We start from the raw sequence: 26,830 nt of genomic DNA, 5'->3' as shown, positions 1-26,830 counted from the left end.
AAGGGGCCTAACAGAGAAAAAGGCAATGGGAACCCAATTATTGGCTGGACCCAATGCTCAACCCAAACAAAGGGTGGGTGTACCAAATAGAGCATATGTTCACAATGATACAAAACAAAATTGTGGGAAAAGACACCACATTGGAGCTACTAAGCGAATTAAATGGATTATACCGCCGCACGACGATATACGCCCTTACTTTGAAGGGGGATATCATTGTTATGGCAGCAGCTACCATAACCCCAGTATCCTCCTCTTCAGCCCGGCGATCTGGTTTCCAATAATAGTGGTCTCTGTGGCAGATTCACTGAGAGATCACTTTTATCGGTGGCGGGAGAGGGCCCCCCCCCCCCTCCCAGCACACTCCGGTGCCCTCCGCTGCTTGCCGGAGCCATCGACAGCGGCAAAGGCGATTGGATGCTGTCACTAGCTGGGTATGGAGATGAGTGAGGGGAAGATGGTCCCCACTCGTCTCCATAACATTGCAGGGCGGAAGCAATGTCAAAACGTCACTTTCGCCCATACATAGCTCTTAAAGGGCCATTTGTTTTTTTTTTTATTATTTTTAAATGACAATTTTTTTTTTCATTATTGCATTTAAGTGTAAATATGAGATCTGAGGTCTTTTTGACCCCAGATCTCATATTTGAGAGGTCCTGTCATGCTTTTTTTTCTATTACAAGGGATGTTTATATTCCTTGTAATAGGAATAAAAGTGACACAATTTTTTTTTATGTTTTTAAAACAGTGTAAAAATAAATATATATATATATATATATATATATATATATAAGAACCTTTTTTTTTTTATTTAAATGTACCCTGTCCCGCCGAGCTCGTGTGCAGAAGCGAACGCATACATAAGTAGCGCCCGCGTATGAAAGCGGTGCTCAAACCACACATGTGAAGTATAGCCACAATCGCTATACGCTATGCGAGAGCAACAATTCTAGCACTAGACCTCCTCTGTAACTTAAAACATGCAACCTGTAGAATTTTTTAAACGTTGCCTATGGAAATTTTTAAGGGTAAAAGTTTGTCGCCATTCCACGAGCGGGAGCAATTTTAAAGCGTGATATGCTGGGTATCAATTTACTCGGTGTAACATTATCTTTCACAATATAAAAAAAAAGTGCGCTTGTAAGACCGCTGCGCAAATACGGTGTGACAGAAAGTATTGCAACAACCGCCATTTTATTCTCTAGGGTGTTAGAAAAAAAAATATATAATGTTTGGGGGTTCTAAGTAATTTTCTAGCAAAAAAAATTTTTTTTTAACTTGTAAACAACAAATCTCAAAAAGAGGCTCGGTCCTTGAGTGATTAAAGTGACAACACTCTCATTAATATCTCTGTTTTACATTTCCAGACTGGAGTTGAATGGTACTTTAAGGTCCGGTTCACACTGGTACCACATGCGCTTCGACTTTGAGAAGAGCACATGTCGCATGACATTTCAAAATCAATGGTTCCCTATGGTCTGACTTCTGAAAAGGTTCCTGCACTACTTTGGCCCGACTTGGGTGCGATTTCAGCCCGTAGAATAAAATGGAAGTTGCATCCAAGTTGGATCTTCATTTTAAATGAGCTGACTTGTGACATGCTTTGTGCTCAGAGGTCAAATTTCCCAGAAGACCCCCCCCCCCCCGCTCCTGTAGCCCCTCCTGTTGTGTTTTGTGGTGTGGGCAATGTTAGCAATGCAAAATTTATTGAAAAGAAAAAAACGGTGTGCCCCCCCCCCAAAGTCCATACCAGATCCTTTATCCGAGCATGCAGCCCGGCAGGTCAGGAAAGGGGGAGGATGAGTGAGCGCCCCCCTCTTGAACTATACCAGGCCACATGCCCTCAACATGGGGGGGTGCTTTGGGGCAGGGGGGGCTCTGCAGGGCAGGGGTTTTATCAGCATCTGGAAGCCCCCAGATCCCCCCCATGTATATAGTACTCTTACCCATTCACCCCAAAAAAACAGTGCAGCGTAAAAAAAAAACAGGAGGCTGTTTTTGACAAGACCTTTATTATAAATTAATAATGTTACCCTTGGTAGCTCCAACATCAATCATGCCGTCTGCCCCCGCTGCCAACCCGATAAAAAAAATAAAACACTCCTCCCCCCGACTAAAGCTCCTGCTATTCTGGCAGCTCCAGTGTCTGACAGTTCTTATATAACTATGGAGCATGGACATCAGGTGACGTCACCCCTGCCCCCTTGTGTCATCATTGCCCTGAGCAGGATAGGTCCATGACATCACAAGGGGGCGGGATCTCTGGGTGACATCAACTGATGGCCTTGCCTCATAGTTATAAAAGAACTGTCAGACACCCGAGCGGCTAGAACAGTGGGAGCCTTCATCAGGGAAGGAGCTTTTGTTTTTAATCGGGTCAGAGGTGGTCATCATGACTGATGTTACAGCTACCACGGGTGACATTATTAATTTATAATACATTTATAATAAAGGACTTAATAACTGCCTCCAATTTTTTTAAGATCCGATATTTCTTTATTGAATTTCACATATAAGAAACATGGTTTACAAATGTCACTTAAAGTCAGTTGTTGACTCGCGTTCAATGAATAGGGAGTAAGATGATACAGGTCCGTCATTACATTGATTAAACATGAGCAAGCATAACAAAAACAAGCTTTAAGTGTTAACAATGTTGACTCCCGACGGGGGGGAGCCTCCTGTATTTTTTACACTACACAATTTTTTTGGGGTGCAGAGGTAGGGATACCATGTACCTCATACTCATTCACATGGGGGGGCGTGAATGCCTGCCTGCAGACCCCCACAACCACATCCCAGGGTTGTGGGGATGAGGCCCTTGTCCCCATCAACATGGGGACAAGGTGCTTTGGGGGGGGGGGCAGAGCTCCCTATAAGGTAATAAAGGAACCATTTTGTTAAGAGACATCCATTTTGGGTAATGGAAAATTACTGTTAGCGTGACCCCGTGGAAACCTATTGCTTAAGGTCATATGTGTTTTTGCTTGTACAAGAAATTAGAATTATCACAAGGTTAGTTGTTTGTACAGAACAGATGGATGCGGTTAAGCTACTTCCCTTTCCAAGAGCAGAAGTAACTTCATGGCGTTAGACCACAGGCCTATCTTGCATCACGCCTAAAGGACATTCTAAACTATATATATATTTAGCTTTTGCTGCTAGGCAGAAATATTGCTTGTGCAAAGAACCATGATGACGTAGTAAAATATACCATCTTGCATATTTTGTGTGGCGATCCCTGATTGGCTCAACCACAGGGCTGTGCTTTAGCTCAAACTGCATAAAACTACTGTGTGTGCTCCAATAAACTCACAATCATTGTTCACGTACAATTGTGTGTATGTGTGGTGATTGTCCACCGGTGACCGGGACCTCCGCTCCTCCGTCCTAGCCTAGGCTACCAGGGTATATACACGGAAGACGAGCACCTAACAGAGCTGGTACCAGGAGTAGGGTCATCTTGTGACAGGTAAGTCATTTTGCTCCTTCTTACCTTGATGGTGAATAGGTGTAGATGCTTACTCTGTCCAGATGACTACCATACAAATAGATTAGTTTAAAAAGCTACTGTGCCTTCGCGGCGGACTAGGCTGGTCCCTCGGAAGGTTAAAAGGGCTCGCAAGGAATTTATAGGTTTAGGAAAAAGTCCGACTAGGTGGGTCTGACTATAAACTATTGGTGATAGTTTTATTAACACGGGAAGTAAAAGAATACGCCCGTGACAAAGGGATTGGTCGAGCGGACGCCCACTTGAGAACTTTTAAAGTGCACTATAAATAATGAAATGCATCATGATGTGATTACTTGATAATGTACATGTAAAGTTTTAAAACTGAAATCCTAAACCATAAAAATATGTCTGTTTCTCTTTAGGTGCAAGCGTAAGTATATAGAGTATTAACGTTGTATAAGATATTATTATATAGAGTGGATATCTGTTTGAATAAACCCAACTGTTGATAAATGAATACAGAGTATGAAGAACCAGATTGTAGTGAGGTAGCACCCGCCTGTTCACGCTGCACGCTAGGTTTACTTTTTCTTAGCATTGACGAAAGGTGGATTCTTTTGACCACTAGACCTACAGGCTTCTCTTGCAGACTTGGTGTAAGAGGGGTATATCCCGCCACCAGGAAAGGTACCCTTCATCGTATATTAAGGGTAAATCTTCACAGTTTTATTAGTCCATCTGACCTGGAAGATCAGGGAACTTACCCCCGCATTAGGGAACAAATTATTGACCAAACAGGCTGTTATCACCTCTGCCCACATACCAGGCATACTTTACCCAAATTACTAGATGGTGAATTCTACAGCCACAAATAATGCACCCTCAGGCCCCCAATAGACCACCACCCAGAATTCCTATGCAGTGGCCATCCAATCGGCAGCCACCACCCCAATAGGGATGCCTAGAGTATGTCCCTTCCCTCAGCCTAGTGTGTTACAATCCCTCATGGAGAAGTCTTCCCCAAGTTGTATTACATGTAGATGGACAACGTGTCTGCTTTTTGATAGACACTGGCGCCACCTCTAGTTCAGTGAACGATGAGATTTTTAACACACCACAATGCACCGAGGGAAACTCTATTGGTATTAATGGGACACCTGTCACCCATCCCATCACTCCACCACTGACTGTAGCGACTCCAGAAGGACAGAAATTATGTACCCAAACTTTTGCCGTCTTGTCCTCATGCCCTGTGCCCCTTATGGGACGGGACCTCTTGGCACAACTATGTATTACCATTAAGTTTAATAGAGAAGGTTCCCTTACCGCTAGTTCACCATTATGTGACTTACATGGCCCTAAGCGACATGCACACAGAGGCTTCTTTATGCTACTCCCCGCCTCTCTCGAAACACATGCGATCTGGGCGGAAAACAAAGGTAGCGTAGGTTTCATTAACTGTACGCCTTACTCGCCTCAGATGCGCCCTGACGCAGAAGCACAATATCACAAACAATACCCCCTGCCCCCCGAAAAGACCCAAGGCATTGCCCCCCAGATCAATGACTACATATCTAAAGGTATCCTAAAACCAATCATTAGCCCCTGGAACACACCCATTTACCCTGTAAAGAAGGCCAGTGGCGAGTGGAGACTCGTCCAAGACCTCAGAGCAGTAAACAAACAAGTGATTCCCCTCCCACCCCTAGTCTCAGACATCACTTTTATTTTCTCATGCATACCGGCAGACTCTCTATGCTACACAGTAATTGATTTAGCGAATGCTTTCTTTAGCATTCCCATTGCAGAGGAAGCCCAACCTATGTTTGCTTTCTCCTGGGCCGGGGGCCAACTAACCTGGACACGCCTACCGCAAGGGTATGTAGACAGCCCAGCCGCCTTCTCTATGGTACTCAACGAGACTGTCAAGTCTTGGACTTCTGAGCGTGGGTCGGTACTAATACAGTATGTGGACGACTTGCTCCTGTGCAGTCGAACTGCTGAAGATTGTGCGGTCGATTCAACATCACTGTTACAACACCTAGCTCACGCCGGGCATCTAGCATCAAGGAAGAAAATACAATGGTGCCAGCCACAGGTAGAATACCTAGGGTGCATTCTAAAGGAAGGGACAAGGCTAGTGTCCCCCAAACGTGCCGCAGCCCTTCGAGCTCTTAGTCCCCCAAAAGACAAAGCTGCCCTGCTCTCGTTCTTGGGTGCAATGGTATATTGCCGCCAATGGATTCCTGACTGTTCTCATTATGATAGTATCCTTAGAGAGGCTACTGGCTCGACAGCCCCTAAATTAATAGATTGGACTGAGGACAGACTACAAGCTTTTCAAGCTCTATTAAACAGTCTGTCATGTGCACCCGCCCTGGGATTGGTAGACTATGGTAAAGCTTTTCAGCTGTACTGTGTGGTTTCAGGGAACTCTTTTGCCGCGGTTCTCACACAACAACATGGAACAGGATACCGCCCGGTTTCTTACCTATCCAAGAAACTCCCTGTCCAGGTTCAAGGCATGCCGTCATGTCTCCAGAATTTAGCAGCCTGTGCTATGGCAGTACAGGACGCTAACAAACTGGTCTTGGGCCACCCAATGACACTTTTCACCACCCATTCTGTCACCCACCTCATACAGAACATGAACACCCAACACATGACCTCACAAAGGCTCAGCGGTTATGAGATTACCCTTATGAACACTGACAATCTATCTCTTAAATATGTTCCCGCTAGCAACCCTGCTGTCCGCCTCCTGCACTCCATGCTGCGTCTACCACAAGACCCAGACCAGCTTCATGACTGTGTGGAAAAAGTGGAATCCATCACATCCCCTAGACCTGATCTCACGGATACACCTATTATAGATGCGGAAGATGTTTTCGTTGACGGTAGTTGCTCCCGCCCCTCTGATTCCACTTTCCTAACAGGTTACGCGATAGTCCAATTACCAGACAAGGTGCTAGAAGCCAAGCCGCTACCTCCCTCTTCGGCCCAAGTAGTAGAATTAGAAGCTCTCACTAGAGCCTGCATTCTATTCACTGATAAAAAGGTGAACATTTACACCGACAGTAGATATGCTTTCGGAGTGGTGCATGACTTTGGTGTGATATGGGCTAATAGAGGTTTCAAAACCGCAGACAATAGACTAATTGCCAATTCCACACATATTATGGCTCTTCTCCAGGCCATCCTCCTTCCAAAGGAAGTGGCTATTATCAAGGTAAAAGCCCATTCCTCGGACGACAGCAAAATATCCAAGGGTAACGCCCTAGCCGATAGAACTGCAAAGCAAGCTGCCGCCTCCTCCCCTAACCCCCCTGCCCCCACAACAGTTTTCTTTAAAGAACATTTCACTTCATCCAACTTCAAAACAATTGTAGCACAAATACAAACAATGGCCACAGACCAGGACGTTCATTTCTGGGTCGCTGCAGGATTGACCAAAGACCCCGAGGGTCTTTGGACAAAAGAGGGGAAGGTACTGGGAATACCTGAAGCAAGTTGCATTCTCATACTCTCATACCTCCATGGCCCAGGACACATAGGAGCTGCCCCTTTAACCAACCTGTATAACAAATCTTTTTGTACAAACAATTTGAATAAACAAATCCAACTTCTGACTAAAAGCTGCCTGACCTGTGCACAGAAAACTCTGACATTAACATTTATCCCCAACAGGAAATGTACGTGAAAAATCTGGTAAGTATTCTCCACGAAATAAACGAACAAGTTTCTGTCACCTTTTCTCCTCTTCCCACAGAACCAACGCATCCCTTCATCCCTGGGGATAAAGTGCTGATCAAACAATTAGCACAAAGAAAGAGTATCGGACCGGCTTTCTCAGGACCATGGAAGGTGGAAAAGGTATCGAGAACGGCAGTACTGACGGATATGGGGAACACCTGGATCCATGCCAGTCGTCTTAAAAGGTGCCCGCAGCCCCCCTTGACTCCGGACCCTCCAACCGAGACGTCAACATCCAACCGCCTTGTCCCTATCTCATCAGCCCGGGAGGAAGACAGCTTGTTCGAAGAAAGTGCATCCTTACTCCCTCAAACCCAAGAACAGCTCCAACTTACCTTGGATCAGAAGTTGCGAGAAGCCCAAAAAGGGATAGAACAAATATCTCTGACAGACTCTGATCCCTTCCAAAAAGACAAAACGGAGCTGGACACCCCGACAGGAAACGACGAAGAAGGACAAGACCTTAGATAGCCGGACACAATGATTCCCCTGTCAATGTCCATGAAGGCCTTGTGCCTCTTATCTTGTACAGCTTTAATTGTGTTCTTACCCACCTGGTTGATATCTAACTGTATCTATCACCCTGAAGATTTGGGACCCATACAGGGTATTTGTGGGACCCCCGATATCCCACAACCAAATAATACACATGTTAGACATAAAAGGAGCAAGACCCCAAAAACCTTTTCCGCTAAAATGTTGTTATTGCAATTTAAATATAGCTATGCCCAGAAATCTGGATTTGAAAAGTGTTGGATATGTAGTAAACTTCACCCCAGCACTGCTAGGATCCCCTTAATGGCCATACCCTTAAACTTCACCCCTCTCCTCAATGGCACCCCTCCTATCGTCCTAACAAACGTCACAAGAGCACTTTCAAATAAAACCCTTACTTTCCAAATTATCGGTAGAAGTCACTTCCCAGACTGGTGTTTTAGGCTGGGAAACTCCACAGACGGAGCTGAAGTTTGCCAACAAGCAAAACTCAACATCTCAATGACATCGATTGCCAATCCTTCTTTCTTTCACACTTCAGATCCCGCCCTAAACACCACTCTTTTAAACTTTCTTAGCTCCAGTTCCAGTTCCACAGTAGGACAATTATTATCAAGTTTGGCCCTCTCTGGTCTTTCTGATAACATGAGGAGAGTATTCAACCAACGGCCTTTAGCTCTAGGAGATACTATTTATATCTGCTGTGGCAAACTCTGCCACCCTTGGATCCCCACTAGACCCCAGGGGTGGTGTTACCTTGCAGCCCTAGCTCCCATCATGGGTGTGTTGGGGGATAGCAAGGGAAGTCACCTTCTTGAGGCTAGTGTACATCCCAGATACCCCCTCAGACACCGTAATAAAAGGGAGTTATTTCTTGAAAGAGATATGGCATGGGCCTGGTTCCCCTCATGGACCGGATGGGGAATAGATTTAATGAAAAGACTAAACAATTACACTGGGATCATTGACGAAATATTAGAAAAGAATTCTGATGACATTACTAAACTAAATCTAGAAACTAGGGCAATCAGGAAACAACTGGAGCTGCATGAGTTGGCCATAGAAAGTATGAGTGCAGCCTTAACCGGGCTATGTGAAATTACAGAAGATTACGAGTGTTGTACCTGGTTTCATAATACAAGTATTGAGGTACCCGATTACTATGACATAATTGCACAGCACCGGGAAGAAGTAAGTAAACTACAGGATGAGGCTAGAAACGTTGCCAAAACATGGGACCCCTTTGCCAGCCTAAGCTTTGGCCAGGGAATACTTGCATGGTTAAAAAACACCGCCATGACTATAATAATGATACTCCTTTTTATTTTGTTCCTATATGCCTGTTACAGGTTTATAATGTGTATAATTGTTAAAGCATCACATACCAGAAATGAAACTATTAAATTAGACGCATTTTCCCATGATCCTAAGGTATGGTACCAGGAAGAATGCGACAAATGGGATAGATGATATGTGATCTTCCTGTTTTCAACAGGATGATCAAAGGGAGGATTATAAGGTAATAAAGGAACCATTTTGTTAAGAGACATCCATTTTGGGTAATGGAAAATTACTGTTAGCGTGACCCCGTGGAAACCTATTGCTTAAGGTCATATGTGTTTTTGCTTGTACAAGAAATTAGAATTATCACAAGGTTAGTTGTTTGTACAGAACAGATGGATGCGGTTAAGCTACTTCCCTTTCCAAGAGCAGAAGTAACTTCATGGCAATAGACCACAGGCCTATCTTGCATCACGCCTAAAGGACATTCTAAACTATATATTTTGCTGCTAGGCAGAAAAATTGCTTGTGCAAAGAACCATGATGACGTAGTAAAATATACCATCTTGCATATTTTGTGTGGCGATCCCTGATTGGCTCAACCACAGGGCTGTGCTTTAGCTCAAACTGCATAAAACTACTGTGTGTGCTCCAATAAACTCACAATCATTGTTCACGTACAATTGTGTGTATGTGTGGTGATTGTCCACCGGTGACCGGGACCTCCGCTCCTCCGTCCTAGCCTAGGCTACCAGGGTATATACACGGAAGACGAGCACCTAACACTCCCCCTGCCACAAAGCAGAACTCTCATGTTGAGGGCATGTGTCCTGGTATCGTTCAAGGGGGGGTCTCATCTGTCTATTTCCTGACCTACCGGGCTGCATGCTTGGATAAAGGGTTTGGTATGGATTTTGGTGGGGACCCCACGCTGTTTGGATTTTGGTGGGGACCCCACAGTTTTTTATTTTGGCGCAGGGTTGTACCTCAAAATCCATACCAGATCGAAGGGTCTTGTATGGGTTTGGGGTGGGGACCCACTCCGTTTTATTTTATTATTTTGGCGTGGGTTTTTCCCTCAAGATCCATACCAGACCTAAAGGTATTGTTTTGATTGGTCAAAGGACAAGTCATACTCATCTCAGTCAGATCAAAATTGGATTCCAGTTCATTAAAGTCGCATGGAAGTCAGATGAGTGTGAACTGAGTCTAAAGCTTTAACAAAGCTTTCTTAATTACAGAGGATAATTCCCACACATGCTTTGCAGCTTCCCTGAACAGCACAACTCTGTGTGTGAAAAAAGTGTCCTTTACTCATATAAACCAATCATATCCATTGCTATATTTATTTTAGTGTATGGGGATGTTCTATTGGGCATTCAATAATATGTAGGAATTATCTTACATTGCCCATCTTGTATGGAGCCATCTACACTGCTTTTATTCTTCAGGTTGGCATTGTTGTCCTGACTTTTGAGGCTTAGAGCGGAGCCCCAAAAGCTTTTTGATGAGCTGCCCAAGCTTTGTCGCTCTCCGTCATAATCCTGAAAAAAAAAAAAAACACAGTTTTAGCTCCAGTGGGTCGAGGATACATAAAATCTGTCTCATTATAACAGCAATAGTCACCACATACCATGAACACTGTTGGTGTTGTTGAGGACAGTGGCACATAAACCTTTCTGCATTACGGCTCTCCACATTCTGGAACATTCCTAAAACTTTTATTTAGCCTTCACGCAAATGCAGAGTCTGAACCTTTCACCAACTCACATGTTTTTTATTCTTCCTCCAAAATTACAACTTTTTTAATCCTCCAGGACTTTTCTCTGGTGGCTCCCCTTTTATTTGACACTGCCTTCTACGTGCCATCAGGCATTCACCAACCCTCCAAGTATTTAAGCGCACCCTCAAAAGCCACCATTTCAGAATCATGTATTTCTCTAACTTCATAACCTGATTTTTTCCTGACATTTCTCATCAGTCATTGTTATCAGTAACACATCTACCACTGCCAAATCCCCCTTGGCTCTTGTGTCAAATCTTTTATCTTTTAGAGAGTAAGTTCTTCTCATCAAGATTTTATATTCCTAAAGTTTTGTGCATTTAATAAGGTTACTGAAATAAATCCTTTATGCCTTACTTTATAAAATTCTGCAGACATTGCTGCAGCTAAAGTTGTGTGAAAATGTATTTGACCCCTTTCTGATTTTTCATTTTCTTGCATATTTCTCACGCTTAAATGGCTCAGATCATTAAACTAATTTTATTATTACAGAAAGATAACCCCCGAGTAAATACAAAATTTAGTTTTTTAAATGATGGTTTCATTTATTAAGGCAAAAAATCTGTCCAAACCTGTCTGGCTTTATGTGAAAAGGTAATTGCCCCCTAAACCTAATAACTGGTTGTGCCACCCCTGGCGACAACAACTTCAGTCAAGCTTTTGCAATAACTGGCAATGAGTCTTTCATATTGCTGTGGAACAATTTTGCCCAACTCTTCTTTGCAGATTTGTTTTACTTCAGCCACATTAGAGGGTTTTCCAGCATGAACGGCCTGTGTAAGGTCATGATACAGCATCTCAATTGGATTTAAGTCTGTCTGGGCTTTGACTTGGCCACTCCAAAACCTACATTTTGCTTCGTTTGAACCATTTAGAGGTGGACTTGCTGTTGTGCTGCTGTATAACCCAAGTGCGCTTGAGGTCTGATGGCCAGACATTGTCCTTTAGGATTTTCTGGTAGAGCTCAGAATTCATGGTTCCATCAATTATGGTAAGTCGTCCAGGTCCTGAAGCTGCAAAGCAGCCCCAGACCATCAAGCTACCACCACCATATCTGACTGTTAGTATGATGTTCTTGTTATGAAATGTTCTATTTGTTTTATGCCAGATGTAACGGGATGCACACCTTTCAAAAAGTTATATTTTTGTCTCATCAGTCCACAGAATATTTGATTAAAAGTCTTGGGGATAATCAAGATTTTTTTTTGGTAAATGTGAGGTGAGCCTTTGTGTTATTTTTGGTCAGCAGTGGCTTTGGCCTTGGAAGTCTCCCATGGATGTCATATTTGCCCAGTCTCTTTCTACTTGTTGAATTGTGAACACTAATCTTACCTGAGGCAAGTGAGGCCTTCAGTTATTTAGATTTTGTTATGGGTTCCTTTATGACCTCCTGGATGAGTTGTCGTCATGCTCTTGGAGTCATTTTTGTAGGCCGGTCACTCCAGGGAAGGTTCACAACTGTTCCAAGTTACCTCCAATTGTGGATAATGGCTCTCCCTGTGGTTCACTGGAGTTCCAAAGCCTTAGAAATGGCTTTGAAACCCTTTCTAGACCGATACACGTACATTACTTTTTTCTAATCTGTTCTTGATTTTTTTTCGATTGTGGCATGATGTGTGGCTTTTCGTGATCTGTTGGCGTGCTTAACTTTGTCAGACAGCTTCTATTTATGTGATTTCTTGATTCAAAAGGTCTGGCAGTAATCAGGCCTGGGTGTGGCAAGTGAAATTTAACTCAGCTTTCCAAAAAATTGTGGTTAATCACAGTTCATTTATGATTCAGCATGGGAGGGGGCAATTACTTTTTCACATAGGGCCAGGCAGGTTTGAACAGCTATTTTCATTTACTAAATTAAATAATAATTAAAAAACTGCATCTTTGATTAACTGGGGTTATCTTTGTGTTATATTATAATTTGTTTGATGATCTGAATCATTTAAGTGTGAGAAATATTAAAAATAAAATAAAAAATAAGGCAAATACTTTTTCACACAACTGTATTGTGGGTGTGAAGAGAGGAAAGGGCCTCCTTACAGGTATATGTGACTGGCTTTTGTACTTGTAGTGATTCCTCTGTGGTCATAGTAATAAAGCTCACCATTTGAATAAGGAACCCTGAGTGGATCTCCTAACAAGCACGTTTTGGAGGCAAGCTCCTTTTGACCAATGGTATTGATGAGGTGGTAGAGAGGGTTGAGTGTTCATGTTCTCCTACACAGAATGGGTAGAGTACAGGAGGTGTGATCCCCATGACCTGGAGGCCTAAACTTTCTAAACAAAGGGCCAGTTGACTCTCCTTCCGACTTTAGGGTGGCCAGTGAGAGTAAAAAATGCCCGTGTCAGTGGGAGTAAACAATGCCTCAACCTTGGTGGTCAGAGAGAGTAAAAAATGACAGAGGGTTTGATGGTCAGAAGGAAGAGGTATGGTGCCCCATCACTGGTTCTACAGGAATAGCGCCCTGTTGTTGGCATCAGTAGGAGGAATGGTGTGCAAACTTTGGTGTCAGTAGGAGGGATAGTGTTCTATCATTTATATCAGTGGAAGGAATTATGCTCCATTGTTGGTGTCAATGGAAGGAATAGTGGCTCATCATTGGTGTCAGTGGGAGGAACAATACCCAAAATGCTATTTGGCCCATGGGCCACAATTTGGAGACCACTGTCTCACAATGAGAATCATTGGATAAGCAATTTGATTAATGCCACAAACCAAGGGATCCTGTTGGCCAGGCCCAGATGGAACACAAAGTTAATATTTTAAGTACCCAGCTGATCCCCTCAAAGACTGTTATTTGGGTCTCAAGTTAGAACGGTTATCTAATGTTGCACATACCCTTATGTTGCAGTGCCCCTAGCCCCCCCTGCCAGCTTTAAGCTGGCCATATTTGAAGCAAATTTTGGCTGGTTCCTGATGAGCCGTGGATGTCCCAGCCGAAACCCTCTCACCCATCATCCATCAATGTGGTGCAGATGGTGGCTGCCACAACACAATAGTCGGCAGTGGAAATTTCTCCATCCACACTGTTTAGAATGCTACAACCTGTGGCCCGAATGAAAAAAATCCATTGGAGAGTTTGTAATCTGTACTCCTCCCCAATATGAACTCTCCATGGGGGAAATTTTGACAAGTAGCTGGTGACACTGACAAGCTGCACAGCTGATATCTCGGCATTGGGAACAGGTGAGTATAAAGACTAGTGGAGCAGGGCACTACAATATAGGTATGATTGCATTACATAAGTACAATTTAGCAATATATCATCAAATAACCTTTTCATAAAAATTCCTCTCGATCTTCTTGTCTTCTTTCTTGGTGGAAAGCCACCGCTCACAAAGGAACATATACGTCTCCTCTGTCACCTCATTCAGGATTTCCACCCTCTCCAGGTACCAATCTGGGTTCAGCATGCTGTTATCATGTCGGATCTTAATCTTGTAAATGGTACCCAGATCCACAGCTTCAATGTAAAATTTATCCACCTGTAAAATAGTTTCAAAATCAAAAAAGAAAGATCATTGGAAGTCTGTAAAACTGTATACGATAATGGAGTCAAGTGAAGAATGTAGGGTAGGTTATTTTAGAAGATTCGTATTAAGCCTTGCCCTGATACAACTTCAAGTGAATCTGTGTTTTTTTTTTTTTTTCACGTAAAGTGTTACAAAACCCCGGAGCCTGCATTCACTGTATCTGGTCTCCCACAGTACATGGAAATGAAATGAAATGAACTGTGCTAAATACCTTTTCTCATCAGCAGTATACAGCAGTCTTGTGATTTCTATCAGTGTGTGGCCGAAGACTGGTTAAAGCTTGTAGGAGGAGTTTTCATTCTCCTCTGACTGTCCTATGAGGCTGCATGACCCCTGGCCATCTGTCTGGACAGTGCTGATTGGCCCTGTGCTGATCACATTCACCCTCCCCAAAAAAAATTTTTTTAGCAATAAACACCAAAGCATGTGCTGAGCGATTCCAAAGGATCTGTACTATCAGCAGATGGAAAGAAGGGGAGGATCAGAGAAGGCAAGCACAAACAGCTTTTTTACACACAATGGGGAGGACTAACCCCTTAGGTTCCACAGTAAGTATAATAAGCATGCTTTACTGCATGTACAGACTAATTTTACTCCTATGTTTCCAGGTACTTCCAGGTATGGGGGAATATGTAAGTCAATCCCCATCCTCCCATGTGACAGCACTGAAAATCTGGTAATGTCACATGGGACTGGAAGAAACTTCTTGGCCTTGTGTAAGCTCACAGTTGGAGCTTTACCGATGGCTTCCTCTTTTCACTCGTTGTGGCTGAAAAGATCAAAGGCAGAGCGAGGAGAAGTTGCACAGCTGGGGAGAAGAGAAGTTACGTGAACCTTTTACTTTGCCCTACACAAGCAAGATGAAGGCTCAGCCCCAACTACCATGTCAACGTAGCTGTTCCTCATTTGTAACTTCAACTACAAGGAAGAGTATGGTGGCATTCACATTGATGTTTTCAGATCCTGAATAAAAGTTGGACTTATCACTAACTTTTTCACAGTATGACCTGCTAGTGATGCAGAAGAAGAGTATGAAAGAACAAAAGGTCCAACAACGGCCTTACGGAAAACAGGTTCCAAAACGCAAAAAACAACTGGCATGCCCCTCACAGTCCTATTTACTAAACTACAATATTTATTAAACTACAGTATAGATGCCTACTTTGGTTGGTGGGTGATGAGTCAGCCAAGCTACTTACCTTCAATCAACAAAGGCTAGCTTTTAGAAAACATAATGCCAGTATAGTCAGCTTTTTTATACATTTTTAATCAAATTTTATCTCCAGCGGCTACTCCCACGGGGGGTTGGATATGGTCTGCTGAGAGAGAGCAGCCAGAGAGAGAGAGAGTAGAAGAGCAGCGCAGTGTAGTGTCAGTTTAGGAATAGTGTAGGTAGTATAGTGTAGTGGTCAGGACAGTAAAGTGTAGTGGTCAGTATAGTGTAGTGGTCAGTATAGTGTAGTGGTCAGTGTAGTGGTCAGTATAGTGTAGTGGACAGTACAGTATAGTGTAGTGGTCAGTATAGTAGACAGTATAGTGTAGTGGACAGTATAGTGTAGTGGTCAATATAGTGGACAGTATAGCGTAGTGGTCAGTGTAGTGTAGTGGTCAGTATAGTGGACAGTATAGTGTAGTGGTCAGTATAGTGGACAGTATAGTGTAGTGGACAGTATAGTGTAGTGGACAGTATAGTGTAGTGGACAGTATAGTGGTCAGTGTAGTGTAGTAGACAGTATAGTGGTCAGTGTAGTGTAGTAGACAGTATAGTGGTCAGTGTAGTGGACAGTATAGTGGACAGTGTAGTGTAGTGGACAGTGTAGTGTAGTGAACCTTACAGTATAGTGTAGTGGACAGTATAGTGGTAAGTGTAGTGGTCAGTATAGTGGACAGTACAGTACAGTGTAGTGGTCAGTGTAGTGTAGTGGACAGTGTAGTGTAGTGGTCAGTATAGTGTAGTGGACAGTATAGTGGTCAGTGTAGTATGGGGGTCAGTATTTTGGACAGTATAATGTAGGGGTCAGTATAGTGGACAGTATAATGTAGTGGTCAGTGTAGTGGACAGTATAGTGGTCAGTGTAGTGTAGTGGTCAATATAGTGGTCAGTATAGTGTAGTGGACAGTATAGTGGTCAATGTAGTGTAGTGGTCACTATAGTGGACAGTCAGTGTAATATAGTGGACAGTATAGTGGTCAGTGTTGTATAATGGTCAGTATAGTGCAGTGGGCAGTATAGTGGTCCGTGTAGTGTAGTAGTCAGTATAGGAATCAGGTTGGTTAGTACTATTGTAGGAAGGGAAGGGACAAGACTCGGGGAAGTCCGCAAGTTAAGGGGCGCAAATTACTTGCCTTGCCCTGGGCGCTGACAACCCACGCTACGCCACTGCTCCCGCCCTCTCTCTAGTGCTGTCTCTGGCATATCACTTGGCCGCCGATCCAGCGCCAGGTCTTTTCCAGGTTGAATAATACCCAGCTTCATTCAACCCACTTACTGTTTGCCCAGAAAGTCATCACTCATGACATTCTTCCCTGGATTTTCTGGAGAATGCTGCAGAGACCAGTGCCATGTAATGGCATGGTGCTGCACTTCATAGCAATTAGGACCTGCATACCACTGAAGGAACAAGAAGGTGAGGGGAACCTGGGACATCACACTTGACCGAAGACACTTAGAAAAAATGTATGAAGAAAGATTTCATTTTTTTCAGGCTGCAGGGTCTTCCAATTGGGAAAAATGGCAAATAAGGAAAGCCTGGTGGGCCTGAAGTTGGACTATAATGATAACGGATATCACCCAAAGAGTCTGACCATTCATTAATCAAATTCTAAAACAAACCCATGAGACATTTTAAACATTTAGAATTACGTGTCCTGCTTTAGGTATCAGGTTTGCAGACGATACTTAGCTAAGCAGGGCAATAACTTCCCCGCAGGATGTGGAAACCTTGCAAAAAGATCTGAACAAATGAATGGGGTGGCAACTACAAGGCAAATGAGGTTCAATGTAGAAAAATGTGAAATAATGCATTTGGGTGGCAAAAATATGAATGCAATCTACACACTGGGGGGAGAACCTCTGGGGGAATCTAGGATGGAAAAGGACCCAGGGGTTCTAGTAGATGATAGGCTCAGCAATGGCATGCAATGCTGCTGCTAACAAAGCAAACAGAATATTGGCATGCATTAAAAAGGGGATCAACTCCAGAGATAAAACGATAATTCCAGGGCCGTCTTTAAGGCAGGGCAAAAGGGGCAGCTGCCCTGGGCCCTGTCATTGTTGTGGGGCCCAAAGAAGCTGCCTCATGCTTGCCAACTATCCTAGTGTAAATTAGTCCCGTGCTCTGTCCCAATATCTGTGCGAAGTGCTGCTACTAATGCTGCCCAGCTCTGCCCTATTGTTGTGTACAGATGACTCACTAGCCAGACCCTGTGTTTACATGTAAATACCGGCATTCATATGTAAATAGCGGCGTGGCTGGCAGCATTGATATGTATATCATGCCCCCCTGAGGTCATATCCACAACAATCTCTAGCAACCAATTAACAAGCAGAAATCATGTGCTGTAACCTCTAACAACTAATCAGTGAGCCGTAAGATGTGCTGTAACTTCTAGCAACCAACCAGTGAGCGGTAATGATACTGTAACTTCTGGCAACCAATCGCAATAGCTGCCTGATCTGATTCAGTAAACTGATTTTGAGTCTAGCTGCTATTTATTGTATGTCTCAGAGCAGGTAGAGAGCGAAACTGCATGGGAGGGGAGGGGGGGGGGCCCAAGAAAAGTTTTGCCCAGGGTCCAATCAATATTAAAGCTGTCCCTGGATAATTCTCCCGCTCTACAAGACTCTGGTCCGGCCGCACCTGGAATATGCTGTCCAGTTCTGGGCACCAGTCCTCAGGAAGGATGTACTGGAAATGGAGCGAGTACAAAGAAGGGCAACAAAGCTAATAAAGGGTCTGGAGGATATTAGTTATGAGGAAAGGTTGCGAGCACTGAACTTATTCTCTCTGGAGAAGAGACGCTTGAGAGGGGATATGATTTCAATATACAAATACCGTACTGGTGACCCCACAATAGGGATACAACTTTTTCGCGGAAGGGAGTTTAACAAGACTCGTGGCCACTCATTAAAATTAGAAGAAAAGAGGGTTCTTTACTGTAAAAGCGGCAAGGATGTGGAATTCCCTTCCACAGGCGGTGGTCTCAGTGGGGGGCATTGATAGTTTCAAGAAACTATTATATAAGCACCTGAACAAATGCAACATACAGGGATATACCATGTAATATTGACATATAATCACCCACATAGGTTGGACTTGATGGACTTGTGTCTTTTTTCGACCTCACCCACTATGTAATTATGTACAACAAAGTACCTGCTACTTGGATTCCACTATAACAGGGAGTAGTAAAGAAAAAACACCGTTCAGCAAATTAAAAGCAGGAAGCGCTTGCATATAATCTGATCAAATATGGCTGCCCCTCTATATACATATACACTATATTACTAAAAGTATTGGGACGCCTGCCTTTACACTCACATGAACTTTAATGGCATCCCAGTCTTAGTCCGTAGGGTTCAATATTGAGTTGGCCCACCCTTTGCAGCTATAACAGCTTCAACTCTTCTGGGAAGGCTGTCTACAAGGTTTAGGAGTGTGTCTATGGGAATGTTTGACCATTCTTCCAGAAGTGCATTTGTGAGGACAGGCACTGATGTTGGATGAGAAGGCCTGGCTCGCAGTCTCTGCTCTAACTCATCCCAAATGTGTTAAATCAGGTTGAAGTGAGAACTCTGTGCAGGCCAGTCAAGTTCCTCTACCCCAAACTTGCTCATAAAGGTCTTTATGGACCTTGCTTTGTGCGCTGGTCCAAATCTTTTGGTGGAGGGGGGTTATGATGTGGGGTTGTTTTTCAGGGGTTGAGCTTGGCCCCTTCCAATGAAGGGAAATCTTATGGCATCAGCATACCAAGACATTTTGAGCAATTTCATGCTCCCAACTTTCTGGGAATAGTTTGGGGATGGTCCCTTCCTGTCCAACATGACTGCGCACCAGTGCACAAAGCAAGGTCCATAAAGACATGGATGAGCGAGTTTGGGTGGAGGAAAATGACCTTAACCCGATAGAACACCTTTGGGATGAATTAGGCCAGCCAGGCCTTTTTGTACACATCAGTGCCTGACCTTATAAATGCACTTCTGGAAGAATGGTCAAACATTCCCATAGACACACACCTAAACCTTGTGGACAGCCTTCCCAGAAGAGGAAGGTTGTTATAGATGCGAAGGTTGGGCCAGCTCAATATTGAGCCCTGCAGACTTATGCCGTGCACACACGGTCGGACTTTCAGATGGGAAATGTTCGATGTGAGCTTGTTGTCGGAAAGTCCGACCGTGCGTATGCTCCATTGAACATTTGCTGTCGGAATTCCGCTCGCAAATGTTTGAGAGCAGGTTCTCAAATTTTTCGACAACAAAACTTGTCCGATCGTGTGTACACAAGTCCGTCGCACAAAAGTTCACGCATGCTCTGAATCAAGCAGAAGGAGCCACACTGGCTATTGAACTTCCTTTTTCTCGGCTCGTCGTATGTGATGTACGTCACTGCGTTCTCACGTTCGAAATTTTGGGCCAACATTTGTGTGACCGTGTGTATGCAAGGCAAGTTTGAGCCAACATCCTTCGGAAAAAAAATCCTGCGGCTTGGATACCTCCATCTATCTCTTTTGTGTGGATGGAGGAATCTGTTAGTTTTTTTTTTTTTATATTCATTCTGCTGCTTTTCTTCGATTGCTGAGTCATGCCCAATTACCATCTAACCTCTTGGAGTAGCTTTAAAGCCATGAAGGCCACATTGCACAAAATCTCTTAAACATGCAAGGCACAGATTCTTATAAGTGAAGAGATTCCCACCTGCCCTCTCTCAAACTTGTTCTTGTTGGTCTCGGATTTGCTGAGTTTGCGCTCTCCAGTGTCGCCAAGGTCCCCGTAGACGGTGAGGAACACATTTGCATCCGTTCCAGCGCCATAGATGTCTCCGGTGTACACTGACACACTATAGCTGTGCGCTGAAAGACAGAAACACCAATGAGAGATAGAGCTTGTGCAGGATGGTGTGACATGACAATCTGATGATCTCTCATGTCTAGCCAATGGAATATTGTTTTTACTAAAAATAAGACAAAAATGGCAGTACATTAAAATGCACATTAAAATGCACATTTTAGGCATTATTAGGCAACTAGCGCTGAAACAACGATTGGCCAGAATTAATTTTTTGTTTACATATCAGGAAATACAGTGCAGCACACATACAGCTCAGTACACCATCCATACATGTCAGTAAGTGCCTGAGAACTTGTGAATGTGAATGTGTGAGGAGCAATTCCTCATGGGACATGTAGTCCTGGGCAGGACGTGAGTGGGTCTAAAGGCAGAAGTTTTTTTTTTACCTTGCTATAGGGGCATGCTATAGTATAATTTGCAGCTTGCTATTGGGGCACTCTGAAGGTAGGAGGAGCCAGAAGCATCGGTGGGGGACCCCAGAAGAGAAGAATCAGGGCTGCTCTGCGCAAAACCATTACACAGAGCTGGTAAGTATAACATGTATGTTTTAAAAAAAAAAAAATACTTTAAAGACTGTGCAGGGAATATCAGCATCTGAACCCAGAGAAGGTGGAGGCTGATAGACTGGAGGTAATAGAAGGCATTAAAATTACATTTGAAGTAAACTTTTACATGGAGGTAAGGCACATCGCGTGGGAGCAGGGCACATTACATGGGAGCAGGACGCATTACGTGGGAGCAGGGCACATTACAGCGAGAGCAGGGCACATTACATGGGAGCAGGGCACATTACATGGGAGCAGGGTACATTACAGTGGGAGCAGGGCACATTACGTGGGGGCAGGGCACATTACGTGGGAGCAGGGCACATTACAGTGGGAGCAGGGCACATTACAGTGGGAGCAGGGCACATTACAGTGGGAGCAGGGCACATTACGTGGGGGCAGGGCACATTACGTGGGGGCAGGGCACATTACAGTGGGAGCAGGGCACATTACAGTGGGAGCAGGGCACATTACAGTGGGAGCAGGGCACATTACGTGGGGGCAGGGCACATTACAGTGGGAGCAGGGCACATTACGTGGGAGCAGGGCACATTACAGTGGGAGCAGGGCACATTACGTGGGAGCAGGGCACATTACAGTGGGAGCAGGGCACATTACAGTGGGAGCAGGGCACATTACGTGGGAGCAGGGCACATTATATGCGCCCCAGTGTGAAAGGGATCTAAATAAAAAATGTGATCCGAGTCTGATGATATTTACCAGATTCAACCTCCAATAGTATATACAGTATATCTCATCTGTCTGTTAATTCTCAGAGTGGATTAGAGATTTTGCTTCCTAATCATATAGTTGGTTATTTATATTTACCAATGCATATACATTTTTAAGAATAAATTGCCTTTTTTTTTAAACTTTACATATTAAATTATACACCACACTTTTAGGGTTATTATCCGATTAATCAAAACAATAATCGGCCAACTAATCGATTATGAAAATAATCGTTAGTTACAGCCCTAGTTAAAACCCCCAAGCATGATATATTTTTAAAAAAGCAAGACCCTGAAAAATACATTGGTAGTAGTAGTAGTTGTAGTATGTGCCCCACAATATTAGAGCAACTGTTTATCAGGCCAATTTTTTAGTAAAACATGCAAAAAAATTCATTTTAGTGGGCACAATACCAAAATCACAAAAATCATTTTGGTAAAATATAAAAGGTAAAGTTGCGTCGAGTAAATAGATACCAAACATGTCAAGACTTGCATGTGCCCATGAAATGACAACAAACTACGGTACCTAAATTGTCTACATGTCCTTACAGGTGATCAGTTAATGCCCATTTAACCATAAGTAAGTCCGTTTGATGTAAGCCTATAGGCAACTAATCCAGTACTGAGAGTATTACCAATGTGTTCCTTGGGAGTGGAGAAACAAGCCTGGATCTGTCTGGTATTTACATCTTTGCATACAGGTCTATGCCAGGCCAGCGGCATAGCGTGGGTTGTCAGCGCCCGGGGCAAGGCAAGTAATTTGAGCTCCCTAACTTGTGGACTTTTAGCACTCCCTTAACATTTAATTCAAGTGCAACAACTCTGGTGGACATTCCTGCAGTCAGCATGCCAATTGCACGCTCCCTCAAAACTTGGGACATCTGTGGCATTGTGCTGTTTGAGAAAACTGCACATTTTAGCATGGCCTTTTATTGTGGCCAGCCAAAGCACACCTGTGCAATAATCATGCTGTCTGATCAGCATCTTGATATGCCACACCTGTGAGGTGGATGGATTATCTTGGCAAAGGAGAAGTGCTCACTAACACAGATTAAAGCTTTGTGCACACGATCGGATTGTTGGCCAACAAAACCGTGGAATTTTGTCCTAAGGGCGTTGGCCAAAACTTGTCTTGCATACACACGGCCACACAATTGTTGGCCAACAATTACAAACGTAGTGACATAGTAGACATACTACGTGTTTTTTCAGCTCTTTAGCGCCACCCTTTGGGCTTCTACTGCTAATTTCATGCTAGTAGAAGTTTGGGTGTTGATTTGCGCTTTTCTTTTCGCATTTTTCATTTAGCGCTTTTCAGTTAGTTTCTGAGCGGCTGTTCATCAACCAGACATGTTACGGAATCGGAGGAGATGACGTGTTATTTATTATTGGCCTTGGAGTTATTGCTTTGACATTCTTTTGGTTGAATAATGATTTGATTTGGTATATTTTCTATATTTTTGGATGCATAGAATGCCCTTTTTGGTTAAGTTCTATTGGCAGATAGCATGTCTAATTTTATCTGTTTTCTTTTTTTAATGCACAATAAAAATAATTGTGTAGAATACACATGACCGTTTGGGAGTCGGCAGTTACATTTTAAAAAATAAAATGTAAAATTGACAAGGGACACCAACATAGTTGTATCTTTGATCTTAAAAAACTACGGGATAATGGTGTTGTGGTAACTTGCCCAAATAATAAAAAAAAAGCATAATAATATTATTCTTGATATCACTAGAAAAAAAAAGCCTTTGGGACTTGGTTTGCAATAACTCCATCAGTATCAACAGCAAAGCAGCTTCATTATTATCCCATTAAAGAAGAAAAGAATTGTGCGCTGCATTTCCAGATTTCATAATTTGCCGCGTCACGAATGTTAATTCTCCATTACGAACGCTAGTTTACAACACCGATCGCTTCTGGCTCGTCCTTGCTTCCGAGCATGCGTGTTTATACTTTGGACTTTTGTCTGACAGACTTGTGTACACAGGCTTGGAAAATCCGTCAACAGACATTTGTCTGCGGAAATTTTTTTAAAACCTGCTATCAAACATTTGTCTGCGGAAAGTCCGACAACAATTGTCTGATGCAGCGTACACACGGTCAGATTTACCGCCAACAGCCTGTCATCGCACATTTCCCATCGGAAAATCCGATTGTGTGTACGAGGCTTAAGACAGATTTGTGAACAATATTTGAGAGGAATAGGCCTTTTGTGTACATAGAAAAAGTTGTAGATCTTTGCGTTCGGCTCATGATAAATAGGGGCAACACACAAAAGTGTTGCGTTTATAATTTTGCTCAGTGTATCTTGAATAAAACGGTTTTGATTTTTTTTTGTGTTTGAGTGAACTTTGGTATTTAGAATTTTGGGTAGGATTTGATGCTCTGTGTGGTGCCCAGATCCATGATTCTTCCTGTTTGTGTATAATTACCCATGAATGATGAATTATTGCTATTACTTCGGTGTGTGTGTGGTGTGTGGTGTGTGGTGATACCCGCTGACATCCACCAGACCCAGAAGAGGGGGGGGGAGCCTGGAATACATGGGGGGGGGCATTCTGGTGTAAATGGAAATGATCAAGTGGCTTTACTGGTGCCTGAATCGCTTCTGGCAGAGAGTCAACAGTCAGCTGAAGATGTATAAACGCCCCCCACCATGTCTCTGCCAATGTAAGCCTTATGCCAGTGTCAGTGAAAGAGTTAAAAAAAAAAAAAAACTTTAAATTCAACCCCCCCCCCCTTTCTCTTTATGGCGCTAGCTTTGTGCATAGGGGCACAGTCATGCATGCTTCTCCGGAAACACCCAAACATCTGGAGTGGGGTACACAAACTTTTGGCATTATAGGCAGAGGTAGATGTGATGATATATTGCCTATATTGCACACACTCATTGGACACTTTATTAGGTACACTTTGCTAGTACCGGGTTGGACCCCCTTTTTGCCTTCACTGCCTTTGTTCTTCATGGGCAAAGATTCAACAAGGTGTTCAGAAACATTTTGCTCCATAGTGACATGATAACATCACACAGTTGCAGCAGATTTGTCAGCTGCTCATCCATGATGTCAATCTCCCGTTCTATCACATCCCAAAGGTGCTATATTGGATGAGATCTGGTGAGTGTGGAGACCATTGGAGGACAGAGACCTCATTGTCCAGTGGTGAGATGATCGGAGATTTGTGATATGGGGCATTATCCTGCTGGAAGGAGCCATCAGAAGATGGGGACACTGGAGTCATAAAGGGATGGACATGGTCAGCAACAATACTCAGGTAGGTCGTGGTGTATAAACAATGCTCAATTGGTACTAAGGGGCCCAAAGTGTGCCAAGAAAATATCCCCCACACCATTACACAACCGCCAGCCTGAACCGATGATACAAGGCAGGATGGATCCATGTTATTTATTTATGTTATTTACACCAAATTCTGACCCGACCATCTGAATGTCGCAGCCAGTGGTGCTCAAAATCTTTGTGGGGGCGCAAAACAATTTGAAATAAAATCATCAATTGCAGCCACTGTGCCATCAAACGCTGCCACTGTGCCATCAAATGCTGCCACTGTGCCCATTAAACACTGCCACTGTGCCCATCAAACGCTGCCAGTGTGCCCATCAAACGCTGCCAGTGTGCCCATCAAATGCTGCCACTGTTCCATCAAATGCTGCCAGTGTACCCATCAAATGCTGCCACTGTGCCATCAAATGCTGCCACTGTGCCATCAAATGCTGCCACTGTGCCCATTAAACGCTGTCACTGTGCCATCAAATGCTGCCAGTGTCCCTCCCGGGACACCCTGCTCACACCTCCCTCCTGCGGATGGATCATGGGACACCCCGCTCATGCCCCCCATGGATGGTTCGCAGGACACTACACTCACCCCCCCCCCCCCGCCACGCGGGAGGACCGGCACTTACCGGTTGTCCTCCCCTCTGGCATCTCCTCTCCAGTCAGCTTCCTCTGTCCCACTTCCACCAAATCAGAAAACAGGTCTCACTAACCTGCCTCCAGATTGGAGGGGAGGCAATTCGGTGTGAAAATAGCGAATATTCATTTGCTATGGTCACGCAATTGGGTGGGATCAGTGCTCAAACTCTGTGCCCCGAGCCCACCCTTTGTTGAAGCCTATTAGAGCCTCTGGCTCTAATCAGGTGCTTCAAAAAAAAAAAATACACCCCCTCCTGCCCCCACCATAGGAGTCCATGCTTCTGCCATCCTGAAAGGGGCTGGGCGCATAGATAGGGAGGTGGCAGCGGGGATAGGGGGAGGGGCGGCGCCTGTGCCCTCACAATGCACGGGCCTCCACTGGTCGAAGCTGAAATCGAGACTCATCAGACCAGACAACGTTTTTTCCAAACTTCTCTTCCAATTTTAGTGATCTTGTGTGAATTGTAGCCTCAGTTTCCTGTTCTTAGCTGACAGGAGTGGCACCCGGTGTGGTCTTCCGATGCTGTAGCCCATCTGCTTCAAGGTTCAATGTGTTGTGCGTTCAGAGATGGTATTCTGCATAACTTGGTTGTAACAAGTGGTTGTTTGAGATACTGTTGTCTTTCTATCATATGAAACCAGTCTGCCTATTCGCCTCTGACATCAACAAGGCATTTTCCTCCACATAACTGCCACATACTGGATATTTTCTCTTTTTCGGACCATTCTCTGCAAATTCTAGAGATGGTTGCGTGTGAAAATCCCAGTAGATCAGCAGTTTTTGAAATAATCAGACCAGCCCATGCAGCACCAGCAACCAGGCCACGTCCAAAGTCACTTACATCCCCTTTCTTCCCCCTTCTGATGCTCGGATTGAACTTCAGCAAGTCGTCTTCACCATTTCCAGATGCCTAAATGCATTGATTTGCGGCCATGTGATCAGCTAATTTCTAGATTGTAAGCTCTAACGAGCAGGGCCCTCTGATCCCTCCTGTATTGATTTGTATTGTAAGTTTACTGTCTGCCCTCATATTGTAAAGCGCTGCGCAAACTGTTGGCGCTATATAAATCCTGAATAATAATAATAATAATAATAATTAGCAATTTTTGTTGCCAAGCAATTGAACAGGTGTACCTAATAAAGCGGCTGTTGAGTATATGTACACAACTACTATACAACCCCTTCAATTTATTATCTGCATAGAGATCAGGACTGTGTGCAGCAATGCCAATTGGCAGCAGACAGGCGCAGACT

At 43.9% G+C, this 26,830-nt stretch overlaps 1 protein-coding gene across 2 annotated transcripts in view; it reads right to left on the bottom strand.

The window, feature by feature from the left end:
- The window catches only part of LOXHD1 (lipoxygenase homology PLAT domains 1), a 425,609-nt gene that overhangs the window by 63,856 nt on the left and 334,923 nt on the right, over window positions 1-26,830 (bottom strand). For both annotated transcript variants that reach the window (XM_077463060.1, XM_077463059.1), the window contains exons 35-37: window positions 20,209-20,363; window positions 14,037-14,246; window positions 10,389-10,527 (exon numbers count right to left, since the gene is read on the bottom strand). In XM_077463060.1, coding sequence (XP_077319186.1) covers window positions 10,389-10,527; window positions 14,037-14,246; window positions 20,209-20,363 — 504 coding nt within the window. The remainder of the gene's footprint in view (window positions 1-10,388; window positions 10,528-14,036; window positions 14,247-20,208; window positions 20,364-26,830) is intronic.

The sequence above is a fragment of the Lithobates pipiens genome, unplaced genomic scaffold (assembly GCF_037356315.1).
Source record: "Lithobates pipiens isolate NorthernLeopardFrog02 unplaced genomic scaffold, aLitPip1_a1.2 Scaffold_3, whole genome shotgun sequence".
Taxonomy (NCBI): domain Eukaryota; kingdom Metazoa; phylum Chordata; class Amphibia; order Anura; family Ranidae; genus Lithobates; species Lithobates pipiens.
This window is presented reverse-complemented; position numbering and strand designations above follow the sequence as displayed.